At 43.8% G+C, this 14,955-nt stretch overlaps 1 protein-coding gene across 1 annotated transcript in view; it reads right to left on the bottom strand.

The window, feature by feature from the left end:
* The window catches only part of MYO10 (myosin X), a 242,585-nt gene that overhangs the window by 138,800 nt on the left and 88,830 nt on the right, over window positions 1–14,955 (bottom strand). Inside the window, exon 3 of the mRNA XM_019518465.1 lies at window positions 4,557–4,715. Coding sequence (XP_019374010.1) covers window positions 4,557–4,715 — 159 coding nt within the window. The remainder of the gene's footprint in view (window positions 1–4,556; window positions 4,716–14,955) is intronic.

The raw sequence follows: 14,955 nt of genomic DNA on the forward strand, positions 1-14,955 counted from the left end.
AAGTTAAATCTGACTATAATATCTGTTTTTCCTTAGAAGCACATAAGTATTCCTGGGTCACAACAAAGTCCTTGAGATGTTCACAGATAGCACAAACAATCAAGCAGCGGCCAGATTCATATTTTAAAATTAGAGATGATTTTGCCATCTTATCCAAAATTATCTCACACTGGCTTTGTGGTAGAATACCACCTGTGTCTCTCCCCAAAAATTCTGCTCTATGACAATTTGGTTAACGTGGGCCTTGCAGAAGGTAGACATCCCATCTCTTTAGGTAACCTGAGTTGGGATACATTCCTGAGGGAGTGGGGAAACCTGCTCCCTCTAAGCCTACGTGACTGGCATCACATACCTGGGTGAGGGGCTTACACTCCCTATTGTTCTAAGCAATGCCAACCTGACTGGGAGAGGACTAGAGACCCTGCCAGTCTACCCAGAAACCAGTGATACAGTTCAAAGTGGTTGGCTGGCAGCCAACAGGTGCTACCCTCCATTGGACCACGTACATGGGGTCATGAGGGCTATATAAGTTAAGGACTGCCGAGGAGGAGGGGGCAGCAGCCGTGATGAAAAAACTCAGAGAGAAGCTGGACAATCTGAAACTTGCTCTCTCTTGAAACTCATGATCATTGAACTGCCTGCCTCCGGAGGGAATCTCCACCTCCCTCTGGATGATACTTGTGAGTAAGCTACCTGAGATCTAACTAGATACATAGCTTGCAGTAAATCTGATGCAGGATCAAAGGCTACCCAGCCACCCTGTTTGCTCTATGGGATTTCTCTGATATTGCTCTACTCCGTACCCTAATTCCAAGCCTACTCCTTGGAACCAATAAAGTTCTCATTTGTACCTAGCATGGGAGACTTATTGGGAGTGGGTCTAGATCATGCCTTGGGGTCCCCTTGGTTCAGCTGACTAAGGGAGACCACTATTTGTGCTTCAGACTGAGGGAAGCACCCCAGGTTCTTGAAGTGGGTCAAGTACCCTCGAGGACTACTAGGCCTGTGTTTCCTAGGGGGCACAGTGCCAGGATCAGGCCAGACCCTGGGTGGTGGCAGTGGAACACCCAGGCTAGTGGGCGTGCTCCAGGAAGGGGGTCGACCAGATGTGAGGCGCCCCCAGGGAGGCACTCAGAGCCTGGAAGGTGGTCGGGTGCAGTGAGGTGGATGGCTCAGCACAGAAGCACCCCCTACTAGCCCACCACAGGCTTCTTTGGCAAAAGGGAAATAAGTAAAGGGGGAAAAAAGGTGAAGGCAAGAGAAAGTTATGAAAACAGAGATTCTAATCACCAGTTCCATCTGATGTGTAACTAGTTGGTGCAGTGCTATGCATCCAAGTCCTTGGTACTAAACATTTATGGCTGCTTGCAGACATTAAAAAGAAACAAAAAAACAAACAAAACAAAACTCTACTTTAAACTTGCTACGCTATCGTCCCGAGCCCAGAACATGCCCAACCACTAAACACTACTGAACTGGCTAAACACTTCTACTTTTGGAACTGAACATTTTACTGAAGTAGAAATTGTATCCTTCAGCTGCCTATTTTATCATCGTGTACACAATGCTGGCTTACTCTTAAGAGTGACCATTTTGCCAGGATGTCACATTCTCAAACATAGGCACCTTAATGTAATGGATGTCCCTGTTTAGCATTTGGTTGCTGACACTAGCATTTTTTAAAGCCATCTACATGCTGAACATTGTTAGCAACCTCAGAACACCAACTGCAAAGTCAGACAGGTTCTTTGTCTTCAAATACAACCCATCTAATAGGCCAGCATGCCCCTGTATGAAAGGAAAGTTAATAAAGCACATGCTTTGTACTGGCCTTCACGGCTGGAGATACTGGCTGTGGCAAGACAAGTTGTTGAGGATCCTGATAAGCTTTGGCATCCATAGCACATATCTTTATGATAATAAGGACATAGTGGAAGGTTTAGGGGAAAGATGCAATTACACCAAACAAAAGGATCTAAAAGGTGGAAATAGCTGAAGTAAAATGCAAATTGAACTGTTACATAAATCTTCAGTTGTTTACATATGTCTTCTCTCCAGGAATAAGAGAAATACAAGAAAGATAAACATTCTGGCTACATGGACTATCAATGGAAAATGGCTATGTTTAAAATGTCTTCAGTGGAAAGCAACAGTTTTTCATTTTTTCCTCACTAAGTTATATTATGCGTATGTATTCTCCTCTGCAATTTCACGGATGATCTAGGCAATCTTTTCCATAAAGACTGTACTGGATTTTATCTCTTATCGTAGCACTCTGGTATATCAATATGAATATTCTAACAGGGAAATACAGATCAATAGACTGCACTCTATTAATAAGAATAAAAAGCTACTTCCTAAACTCAGGTGAGCCAGAAAAATTGTTTCCACTGCCGCCCTCCCCATTTTTTTTAAAGAATCACACTTGAATATATTTCTAGTACCTAAAATTTCTATGCCAGATTTTTCAAAGTTTTAGCCATTTCATTTTACTGGATGACCATACAAAAGGTACATTTTTCCAGAAGAAAAAAAAAGTAAGATTTTTAGTAACATCACAACCTAAGGACCACATAGAAAAGCAGCTTTAGTTTTCAGTTAGGTTCAAAGGGAGAATTATCATGAAACTCATTCTCTCAGCTGTATATTTGACAAATGTAAAATTGAATCTAATCCAAAAGACTTTTCCCTTAATAACATTTTTGGCTTTATCCCATCAACCCATCTCTGAACTGTCTTCAGTGGTTAAACAGCTCTAGACCGTATTCACTTTATAAATTGTCCTCATTATACCATGGCTGTGACCAACACCTATGCAAAAAAGTTTCAAGCTGGCTCCTTCTACTTTTTTCTGTGCCTCTACCCCAGGGCCCTTCCCTACCACCACACTACCTCTGCACTACAAGAGTAGGCTAGCCATGGTAGAGAAGGGGGGAAGCAATGCTTTTTCATACCTGAACTATTTCATGAGATCTGTTTCTATAAAATGAAACAGTAAAATCAACTACAGGAACAAGGAGCAGCATCAGCAAATGAAAGATGCTGTATCACCAGTAATAGTGCAGAAATCTGTGCAGGAATTTATACTGCGGTCCCCCTCCCTTGTGTTCAGTATTCCAGGATCTAGCAAAATGCAGGCAAATAAACCAACTGGAGCATCTCTAGTCACACAGGCATAGGTCTCGAGTCTTAACAACAGCGTTGTACCCTTTAACAGGAAAGAAAGGTTGCAATTTAGACTAAACCTGTCTCCTGATAGAGAATTTTTCTAGGCAACATTATTGATTTATTTGTTGTACCTAGTTCTTTTATTTACTCTAAATGCATAGAGCTATTCATGCAGACTAACTTTCTTCTATAGATTCTTTAAAAAAAATAAAATAAAATGGTTCGTTAGCTGTTTCTGCACTTGGGGGGGCACGGAAACAACTACAAGGAAGGTCTTAACAAACAGTAGTAGAAAATCCTCAAAATTTAAGATTCTCAACAGAGTGGTGTAGTAAGGAACAAATACAGATTGGTGTCCTTTCCTGCTTCATGATTAATGCTAGAATCCTAAAAGAGGCAGTTTTTACTTTGTTTTTAATAATAAGTTTACGTAAGTAAATAGGATTAATTTAATAAATGAAACTTAACAGAAAATAACAAGATGTTGGCTATTCTAGCAAGCTGGGGAAGTTTAAACCAAAGTATTAAAATGTCAACTTATTTCTATTACACTACATTAAAAATGAAAATGAAGTATAAACAAAAAGCCTAGAGAAGTGAATACTGTTTTCTATAAACTGCTCACAAGAACACTAGATTGGTTTAGACATCTGTGCTGAAAAGTGAAATTATTTAAATACCAGGAAAATTATTAGCCATAAATCTGCAATCCAAAGTTAAGAAAAATTAAATCTTATGTAGACTAATGGCCTCATCTCAGAGGTGCTGAATAAAGGGGTTGTTTCCAAAATGTGAGCTCTTGACTCTATCCAAAAATTCTTGGAAATGCATTCCTAATCTGTGAATCATAATTACCCATTCCCAGGCAGACAAATGGGGATGGGTCCAGCGATACCTAGCCAGCTGGAACTCCCCCCCATAACTGAAGTCTCAATACACAAGAAAGACTGCCATATTGTTTCCTTGATGACAAATATTTGAATGACTCCCACAGTAAATTAGGAAAAAAAACTGCACCATTGCTCACATCCCATCATAACAAGGAATAAAAAAAGCAACACTTTAAAAATCAGTATCCTGCCTGCTCCATGTGAACACTGAAAAATTCACTGTACTTCACATCTGTTTCTGAACTCCCTGGGGATTCTTAGAGACAAAATTCCCCTCCATGTGTTGCTGGTGGAAAGGCTTCTGGACATGGATGTTGAAATACACTGCCTGTTATATAAAATATGGAAGCACTGTGGGATTTTTTGAGGTAGGAGGTACTAAATGAGTGACAAATATTGTTGCTTGTCAAAAAAAATCATCCACATCACAAGATTTCTTTTATGTAAAGTTCCTTTTAAAACAAACACAAGCACACACACACACACACACACACTCACGTAGATTTTATCTTGCTGATAGCGCTGGAATAAGTTGTGCATGATGGAGCCCTCATGGAGGTCGACCAACGCAGCCATGTCTTCCATAGTCTCCACACTTGCTTGATGCATAACTGTAACTTTTTGGTGTGTGATTGTACTCTGTTTGTAAGTGAATACCTGAAGAAGGAAATGACAGCATGTTAAAGGTTGCATTGCTGCACAAGAATTCAAGCTAGTAAAGCAAATAGAGAAATGAAATACATTCATGTGAGGATGGGAACCTCAGTGTCATTTATGTCTTGCTTTATGGCATACATCAAAGGTATCAAACTGATTTGGCCACTAGGGCAGATCTGGAATGCAGGGGCCCTTGTGGGCTGGATCCAGACCCACCTCCACTGAAAAGGCAAGCAGCAGTGTCAGCTCAGGGAGTCATGGGGGATTACACAGGCCACTAATGCCAAAACAAGTCCCCAGCTGGGTTCCACATCCCAGAATTCGGTAGCAGGATGAATGTATTGGCTCTGGGAGCCATGGGGTTTAGCACTGACACTACAGCTCCACACCCAAATTCACAGCCCCTCCAGGAGCCATCTGGGCAAGATGTTTGCCATCCCTGACTTATAACATGCATAAGTTACATGCACCTATCCTATGTAGGCCTGCCCTATAATAACTTTCACTTTCTACAAACTTCTTCATGGTGGCCTATGAACAATAGTATCAATTAAGTAACATGCTACAGGTAACATCTCTGTCAACCTCTGTTTTAATTGTCTAAAGTCCCTCATCAGTAACATGTCGCTTTCAAGTCATGGGCTGGAAACCAGTGACATAACTGGTCAGAGACCTGTAGTTCACTGCACATTGCACTATTTAGCAATGACTTTTTCCCCCATGTAAATAGAATCCTGAAGTCAGTCTATTTACTTCAAGGAAAATACCCTGGAAAGGAAAAAATGCGATATCTTTTATTAGACCAACTGAGGAGTTGAAAAAAAGTTCTTAGCAAGCTTTTGGGTGCAGTTGCCCTTAACCAGGCATAGGGAGTCTCTGCTGGTCTCTACAACCAAAAACCCTGAAAAGCAAAAGTCTTTTAGAGGATACTTCAGTTTAGAGAAATAAAAAGCCTGTTGATTCAACCCTGCCTGTCAGAGCAAGTATTTATGGGCTTGGTCCAACCCTCACTGAGGTCTTTAAAAGGTATTTAAGAGAAAAAGATGAAATAACTCCTGGATTAAACAGCCCATGCTACCAGAAACTTTTTGAGAACTCATCTAGGACAGATGAAAATTTACTGTACAAAATAGAATCAGAGTGCTGATGCCCAAGGTGAATGCATGCATCCTATACAGCTGCCCCAAAATTTTTGCAGAAGAAGCTTAAATGTGTAATCAGTTAAATGGACTGTCCTGCATTCCTATGGCAAAATCATTGGCAATTATTAGACAACTGCCTCATAACTCAGCTTCCTGATTCTCTGTTAATTTAGATCCCCAGATCCTAACTGCTACAGAAAATATTTTTGTGGTTACAGAAGTTGCTATTTATTAGGGCTGTGAGAAGCTTTGGGTGCTGATTAAGTCTGGAGGACATTCAGCCCGATTCAGTGGCCGAATCTCCGAACTGAAATCGGGAGACCAATAATAAGGTCTGAATCAATTCAAAGCTGCCCAAATTGATTTGGAGAGCTCTGGAGATTCAGGCAGTCCCCACTCGCCACTGCTGGGAACTGGACCCAGACTCCATGCTGTAAGTAAGGGGGGGGGCGCTGGAGGGGGCCATGGGCCTTATCCCCTGTCTGCTCCCCCAGTCCTCCTAAGCGTCCCCCGACTCCAACCTGCTCTCCCAGCCCAGTCAATGACTGCTCCGCCCAGCCCCAGTGTCCAGGCTCTTTTAAAAAAAAAAAAAAGCAGCCCCGCACTCCCAGGCAGTGGGGGGCAGCCATCCCTGCTGCTCCCCACTGCGTGGGAGGCTCTGCCACAAGCCCCAACAGTCACTGCAGCAGCCAGTGAATGCAGGGCTTTTTATTTATTTTTATTTTTTTTAAGCACCAAGATACTGGGGCTGGGCAGGGCAGTCACTGAAGGGGCTGGGAGAGTGGGTGGGGGATGGGAGCTCATGGCAGAGTCCCCCCGCAGCACGGGGCAGTGGGGATTGCCTCCTGCCTGGCAGGAGCTGGTGAATGTGGAGCGTTTTTTTTTTTCTTTTTTCATTTTTTGTTTTTTTAAGTGCTGGGACATGGGCTGGGCAGGGCAGTCACTGAAGGGGCTGGGAGAGTGGGTGGGGGATGGGGGCTCATGGCAGAGCCCCCCCGCAGCCCGGGGCAGTGGGGATTGCCTCCTGCCTGGCAGGAGCTGGTGAATGTGGAGCGTTTTTTTTTTTCTTTTTTCATTTTTTGTTTTTTTAAGTGCTGGGACATGGGCTGGGCAGAGCAGCCATTGATGGGGCTGGGAGAGCATGTGGGGGATGGGGCTTGTTTGATTTGGAGATTCAGCCAATTCGGAAGTGGCTGAATCTCCAGATCAGATTTGGCTGAATTGATTTGGTACAGTGATCTGAATCATCAAGTAGAATCACTGTCTCCCAAATCATCTGAATCGGAAGCAAATACTAACCACTTTGCACAGGCCTAGTATACAATACTTGCATTTAAAAGGGGTAAAAGTGAAGATTTTAATAATGTAGAACACAAAAGATTTTCCAAAAAGCTTCTGAAATAATATTTACAAGGATTTCTTTTTATTTAAGGATTGTGATAACTGGCAAACTATTTGTGAACATTTCAGACTTGCCTATGGTATCTATGTATTGCATGTTATTATAGAACAGAACAGTATAGGCCAAAATGTCAAATCTTCTCAGAAAAACCAATAAACCATATATGTCCAGAGAAAAACATAGAGCATGTTTCTTGGAATGAGAAGCTGCATAGGCTGATCCCATTTCAACATTACTGGATGGCCACACAGTGAAAAAAAAATATGCCTATCTTGGGAAAATTTAATAAAGGAAGCAAAAATCATGTCAATGCTGCAACAGAGGAAGGAATAAACAGGTTGCAGTAAGAAACACTAATCATGCTCATTATCAAGCCTTCCATATAAGGAAAACTATTTAGTGAACTTGGTCCAAGAAGCCAGTTAAATCCATCTTGAACAGAATGCAGACGTGTGGCAAGGATCGTCACAAAAGCCACTAGCTATTATTCGTACTGGAACAAACAGTGAAGAAGAATTCTTTATAACTTTAACAAGCGGCAGACTTTCCAAGTCTCTGCACCAGAGGCATACTGACTAAGAACCAGGCAGATCTAGAAGGCAAAACAGATAATAAAGGACAATGAAGCTCCAAGCAGTGTCATAGAGGGACTATTTTTGAATGAAAAGCCACAATGAAAAAGTATTTGACCAAGGCACTAAAGATAGCAGAGGGGAAGAAAGGGAAGGAGGTTAATAGATGGGTAATATATATCGCAACGCCAAGTGGCAGTGGGAGGGAGAAAACTGGGTATTTAAATCACGAAGTGGGTGAGCTAGGCTACAAAACACTGACAGCTACAAAACCTTTGTCTGAAAGCCATATTAAAAAATTACCAAGACTATTCCACAAAAACAAACCAGGCCTGGAAATGGAGTAAATCACATATCAAATCAATTAAAGTGTATATTCTCAAATGCAAGAAGCATAGTGTAAAAGGAAAGGGTCTCCAGACTAGGTTAAAAGAAGAGGGTTTTTCGTGGGGGAAGGAGTTGAGATGTGGGAGACTTTTAGGTCTAATCAAGAAAGCTAGGATAGGGGTTATGAGAAATGAACAAACTGTAGGGAGCATAATCAGAGAGCAAAAAGATGAAATTATAACAGAGCATGTTCAGTTTAGGAAGGCTAGGAAGCTAAAACACACCATCTGACTTCCTGTGAATATATGTCATATAGACGGAGCAGGGGAAAACTGACAAAATCATTCCTAACAGGAGTTTTAAGGGATTTTAAATTCCTTGATATTTTCTAGGAAGGCAGGCAGCTCACAGACACAAACAGAATGACCAATGATTTGTTAATTTTGAGTGGGAAAAAGAGTGGGAGATTTTTTTAACGACTTAAGCAAACTTAAATCCATATGAGTTTAAGGGACTGCTGATCTAATCAGGAGGCCAGCACATGAGATACTGTAGTCACAAGAAACAGTGGTCCTATAGTATTTGTGAAAAAGGGGAGAAGATAAGCAAGTGGGCGTCTTAGTTTTAAAAGAACAAACATCAGCAGAATGCATAAACCTGGCGGCCTTTGTCCACCAAGCATTGTTAGTGGAGAGTTACGGAAAATAAATCTCCTTCCAACCTTCCTGTGTAAGACAACACTAAATGAGGATTCAGCAAAACTTCTTTCCTTTCAAGATATAAATATACCCAAAAGATCATTTAAAGTGTCCTCAACACTAAGGAAGTGTATGTATGAAAGAAGAAAGGTTATGCAAAACAAAAAAAAGCAGCAGCCTCAAAGTCACTATGGAAGGAAGGCAGAAGTCAACCTGGAATACAATTAGAGTCCAGTGTATTTGTCCAGTGAAAATAGCAGATAAAAAAACAAGTCACAACAGAAGGAAAAACAGATGCTTTGTAAATAAACAAGAATAAAACAGATCCCTGTAAAGAAGAGCAAAGGATACCCAGCGGGTAAGGATACGTGTACTTAAGAAATGCTTGTCAACTCCCCTGAATACAGATAGGGCCATGATAAGGACACCAAAAATAAAACAAAAAAAGGTCAGAAAGTGGTATTCCTCAACTACAGTCCAAGGGGGAACACAAAGTGTTTCAAAGAAAAATAAATGAGCGCTCCAGGATTCTAAAGGAATTAAAGAAGGACACTCCTAAACTCCCCAGATACTACTAAATGGCTGAAAAAGAAACATACCCGAGTGGAAAATAATTGGTTTCGTATCAGTTTTAAAGAAAGGGGAAAGACTGGAATCTGGTAATTACAGGCTGGTAAGTGAGGCCTCTCAGAAATAAAATCCTGCTAAAGCAGATAAATGCCAACATTCCAACAAGAAATTCATAGATTAATAGAAAGATGAGAAAGCAAAACAAAATAGGTGAGATTAAAGAAAGCAAGTATAATAATCTGTCCTTACCTCATAGAAGCTTCCAAGAAAAGTAGGCACAAATGCCCCAAAAACTCACCCCCGTCTGGCTTCCCCAGAAAATAATTTAGTTCTGCATGTGGAGGTAAAAATTATACCTGAATTTTGAAGGACCATATAGATCAGAAACACTGCAATGATCTTGAGGGATGAAAGCAAGCATCTCACAAGGAATATATTTTTAAGTGTAATGTCATCAGCCAAGAAATGATCAAAAGGACATCTAGCAGTGACGTGCATGTGCTTTCGGTGAATGCACAAGGATATGCAGTAAGCCTGCATTTATTCACTGTACTAGAACAATTACCATATTCCCCTAGAAATTCCCTTGCAGAAACATAATTGCTGCTATTATAGGGATGTTGTACTATGCTATATTTAATTGAGGCTGAGAGATTTTGAAGATGTTCTCTCTATTATGGCTCAGTTCACACTGAAAAGCCTTGAGAAACCCTGTACAGAGATGAAAACAAAGGTAAGTGTTGCACAGAAGTGACATTCAGCTGGATAGCAGAAGGAGCTTTCTTGTGAAAGGGCTGTGGTATATAGAGCTGTTGCTGAGACGAATTAATTTATGACAGGTACCTGAAAGGGAAGCATCAAAATCAGGAGACTGAGATGATGGGTGTAATCAAAATGAAAAGAGTGGGAGAGAAGATCCCTAATTCTTTCTATTCCAAAATACTGCTGCATTAACAAAGCAGTACTGTACTCTGTTGCCTAAAAGCAGTTATCAGCTGCATTTCTGTGAATTACACACATCCATGCCATTTGAAGTAAGCTATTTGAGAGTACAAGTATTGAGTGAAAATATTTTTTTAATCTACCTAGGAGTGATGTATTATATGGCAAGTAAAAAGAAAAGGTATGAGTTTGAAGCATATTATAATAATTAAAATAATCTCTGTGACGCTCTTAAAAGAGCACTAAGTCTCCACTAGTTTCCTAGTGCCTATTGCTTATGTGCAAGATATTTTAGTAATTAATAGCAAGTGTTCCATGTTTTCAGTTTTTACTCATTTTCACCAATAAATTCCCTGAATTTTTTATTGAAGTTGTTCGGTTTTTACTGATTTGCATGCATTTTTCAGTCATTCAGTTTTACTAGGTACAGTAAAATCCCTGTTAGCTGGCATGAGTGGGGAATGACTGGGGGGTGCCAGTAAAGCTAAAAGTGACGGTTACCTGAGGCACAGGTTTCCGGCTGGATGCGGGGGGCAGCAGCTGCACATGGACAGCAGGGTAGTGGCGGCTGCGCAGGGGCTGGGGCAAGGCAGCTGGAGCCGCTGCCTGGGGACGCAGGGATCTTGGCTCTGACCCTGGGTGGGGTGGGAGGGGCCGCGTAAGCCCTGTCAAGGGGACAGGCAAGAGAGCCTGGCCCTGCTCCCTGCAGCGGGCGCTGTACCTGGCCACACCACACAGGCCCACGGAGCTGGAGCCACTGGCCGGGGGCACAGGGCGGGAGATGCTGGTGCCAGTGCTGGGATCAGGATAGCTTCCCCCCAGCCCCCTCTGTGTCCAGCCACGCGCCGCTCCCCCCAGCCCTTGGCCTGCACCGTGCTGTGGTGCAGGCAGGTGGCGTTGGCTGCTCCCAAGGCCACTGCAGCAGGGGTTGGGCTGAGCGGGGACAAGTGGAGCCCTGGGGGGTTCAGGGTGCAGCATTGCGCAGCATGGCATCAGCTGCTCCCAGGGCTGCTGCAGCAGGCACTAGGATGAGCGGGGATAAGCTGTGCTGCATCCCATGCACCCTGGGGCTTCACTTGTTTCCACTCACTGCAGCCCCTGCTACAGCAGTCCCGGGAGCAGTTGATGCCAGCTGCCTGCACCACAGCATGGTACAGACCAGGAGCTGGGGTGAGTGGGGCAGGTGGAGTCTTGGGGAGTTTGAGGCGCAGCACAGCCCAGCCAGTGTAGATAGCTGGCATTGGCCACTCCATGGGCTACTGCACTAGGGGCTGGGGTGAGTGGGGACAAGCTGCACCATGCCCCATATACCCCAGGGCTCCACTTGTTCCCACTCACTCCAGCCCCCACTTGAGCAGCCCCAGGAACGGCCAACGTCAGCTGTAGAGGGAACTCTAAGTCAGTAGGTGCGGAGCGTGGGGCATGGTTCTTGCTGCTACATGTACCCTGGGAGGGCTGTGTGCTGGGGTCTGCGCCAGGCTGTTCCCCGGGGGCACATACCCCCAGATCTGCACACCGGACAAGACTCTCATCCTGCATGCAGATCCAGGGGCATGCAACCCCCAGGAAGAGCCTGGCACAGACCCCAGCCTGCAGCTCTCCCGGGGTGCACGTACCAGCAAGAGCCATGCCCCATGCCCCGCACCCACTGACGGCTCCCTCCACTTTGCTCCCTGCTGCAGCCCCAGAAACAGCTGACGGGCTGCACCATGCCACTTCCCTGCCCGTTCCCTAGTCCCAGCATTACTCCCCGCCTCCCCAGATGCATATTGCAACCTCCATACCTCATTACTCTGTTTCAAACTTTCTCCTTCTATATGAATTTTTATAATTGTATATAAATGTTTATATTTTATATGAATACTGACATTGCTACCTACCAGCAAAACACAGTACAGATAAAATTCAGCCTAGCCAGAGCTAACAAGAGGCAGATGCAGCACTCCAGCAATGCCAGTGGAAAGGGCTAGTAGATACCAGTTGGTGACACTATTGACAATGACAGCACTGATGATCATCTTAGCAGAACTCTCCAGCACTTCATTCATTCAGGGTGGCTGTATTATTGAACTGAACACCAGTTAACAAGGGTATTAATATGTTGTGGTTGAGAACAGCAATAGCAATGGGCTAATGGTTAGAGATTAGCATAATATCAGGTACTAATATTGCCTTAATTAGGATGTCATTTCTGGCATCTGTTGGCAGTGAGGAAATGCACTCTGAATTAGAGAAGGTGGAAAGTAAAGGAACTGAACTGAACTGAATGTTTTTATATGACCTTTCTGCTCTGTTTAAACTACAACTTACTGAATATCTTAAATGGATTTTTAATATAATGTTCTTGTGCATGTAGGGCTGTGTACACAATGTTATGGAAGAACAGGATTTGGGACCAAAAGATATGAAGAGGTTACTAAGGGAATTATTAATTACTAAATATAACTATTTGTAAAAATGTCTTTTCAAGCATTAGCAAACCAAGTATTTTGCCATTCTGTAGCTTTCATACACAAACTACAAATATAACTGAATCCGACAGGCCACCCCTTGCTACTCAAAGATAGGTCTTGCTTATATGAGGACATAAAATAAAATGTGAATGTCAAGTGCTAGAGTTATAGCAAGAACTGTCCATGGACAAAATTATTCTACTGTAAGAGTTTCTTTGTCAGGAACAGCTTATATAACTTTGGCAGCACTTTAAACCAGGGATGCTCAATCCCCAGCCCATAGGGCAGATCTGGCCCTTGGTGCAATGGTTACCCACAGATGTATAGGGAGCTCTGCAAGCTGTGGCCCTGCATGCTAGATAGGAGATATGGGGCCCAATCCCAGTGCACGGGGCCAGCTGGGGGTGGTGCACCAGAGCCTGATCCTAGCACACAGGGCCAGAATTCAATCCCAGCATGTGGGCAGGCAGGGATGGTGCAGGGCCCCGAGGCCAAATTCCAGCAAACAGAGCCAAGTTGGGAGAGGGTGGGTCCAATCTACATGGGCAGCCCCAATCCTGGTGCGCAGGATCAAATTCAGCCTGCAAGATGGCCTCACTGCAAATTGGTTGTGGCCGCATGTGCATGAATGAAGAACAGAACTATCTGAACATTATTTTTGACAAAGGAAAATTGCAGTAACTTGCTTACAGCAAAAACATCCATTTGAAAATAGCCTGATGCATTCTCTGCTGCTGATCTGTACTGTGGGTCACCACTCATGTTTCCCTTCTTTGTTTGGAAATTGAATGCACTAATGTAATTAATCTTATAAAATCTTTCTTAAATGCTGGTCCAAGGGCAGAACTGAGGCCTTGAACTTGCATGTTACAAGTAATGGAATGCAATGTCCCAAGGAGAAAGAAATATAAAAATCCAGAGGGTCCTTCAAGGACCTAAAAGATTTTTTTTTAGAAGTTAATCATCTTTTCTGGGAAGATCAAACAGAATGTAAAACTTAAACATGGGACGGAGAAGGAAGAGTGCTTAGAATTCAAAACCATTTGACAAATCCAAAAGAGCAAATATTTTTGCTAGTTCCTTTTCTCCCTAACCTTTAACATCCATTCCATGAGCATCTGCTTTATCAGCCAAGCAAAACAGCCCCTAAGCAATATGGCCTAACTTCCAAGTCGCATTTATTTTGATCAGTGTGTTGTCATGAATAATTTACTCAGCGATAGACATTACTCTTGTGATATTGTAAGTTCTCTAACCATCATTTCCACCAGTCATACAAATAAAAGATACTAGGAAGTAGGGCTGTGCGAAATTTTGACAGGCAGACAGAGCCCATGGAGGGGCTGGCATCCCCCCACCACCTGGCCTGCCCATCCCCCGGCCTGCGGGAGTTGCCCAGCAAGGCCTGGGGGGGGGCAGGGATTGGGGACCCCCACACCTGTCCTGCAGGCGCCTGCCTTAGGGCCCTGGAAGCAAGGTGAGTGAGCTCCAAGAGGAGGTTAGCAGGCTGAGGGGAATCAGGGAGCAAGAGGAAGAAATTGACAGCTATTTTCTTTCCCTGCAGGGTTATGCACCCAAGGAAGAAGCACCTCAGGAAGTGCCTTCCACTGCAGAGTGGCAGACGGTCACCTCCAGAACCAGGGCTGCTCCTAACACAGCAGTACCAGTTCCTCCAGTCCGGCTGGAGAACAGGTACGAGGCCCTGGCAACTCCGAAGGAGAAGGAAGGAGAGGAGGAAACCAGGGAGGAGGCAACTCCGTGCTCCCCACATCCCAAGCAGGCCGAAGGAGATGAGCAGGCCAGGAGGAGAAAGCATTGCGTGATTGTCATAGGCAACTCCATCCTGAGAGGTACAGAGGACCCCATCTGTCGCCTGGACCCCTCGACACGCAAGGTCTACTGCCTACCTGGAGCAAAGATTCAGGACGTGAAGGGGATGATCCAAACTGTGATCCAGCCCACTGATTAGTACCCCATGCTCCTAATCATGCAGTCAGTAGAAGCCCTGATCACCTGATGGCTAACTACCACGCTCTGGGGTGCGTGCTAAAGGAGACAGGCGCACAGGTGGTTTTCTCTTCTATCCGACCAGCGAGTGGATGTGGAAGACGGCATGAAAAGTGCATTGCAGAGA

The sequence above is a fragment of the Gavialis gangeticus genome, unplaced genomic scaffold, assembly GCF_001723915.1.
Source record: "Gavialis gangeticus isolate Ggan-Ray unplaced genomic scaffold, GavGan_comp1, whole genome shotgun sequence".
Taxonomy (NCBI): domain Eukaryota; kingdom Metazoa; phylum Chordata; order Crocodylia; family Gavialidae; genus Gavialis; species Gavialis gangeticus.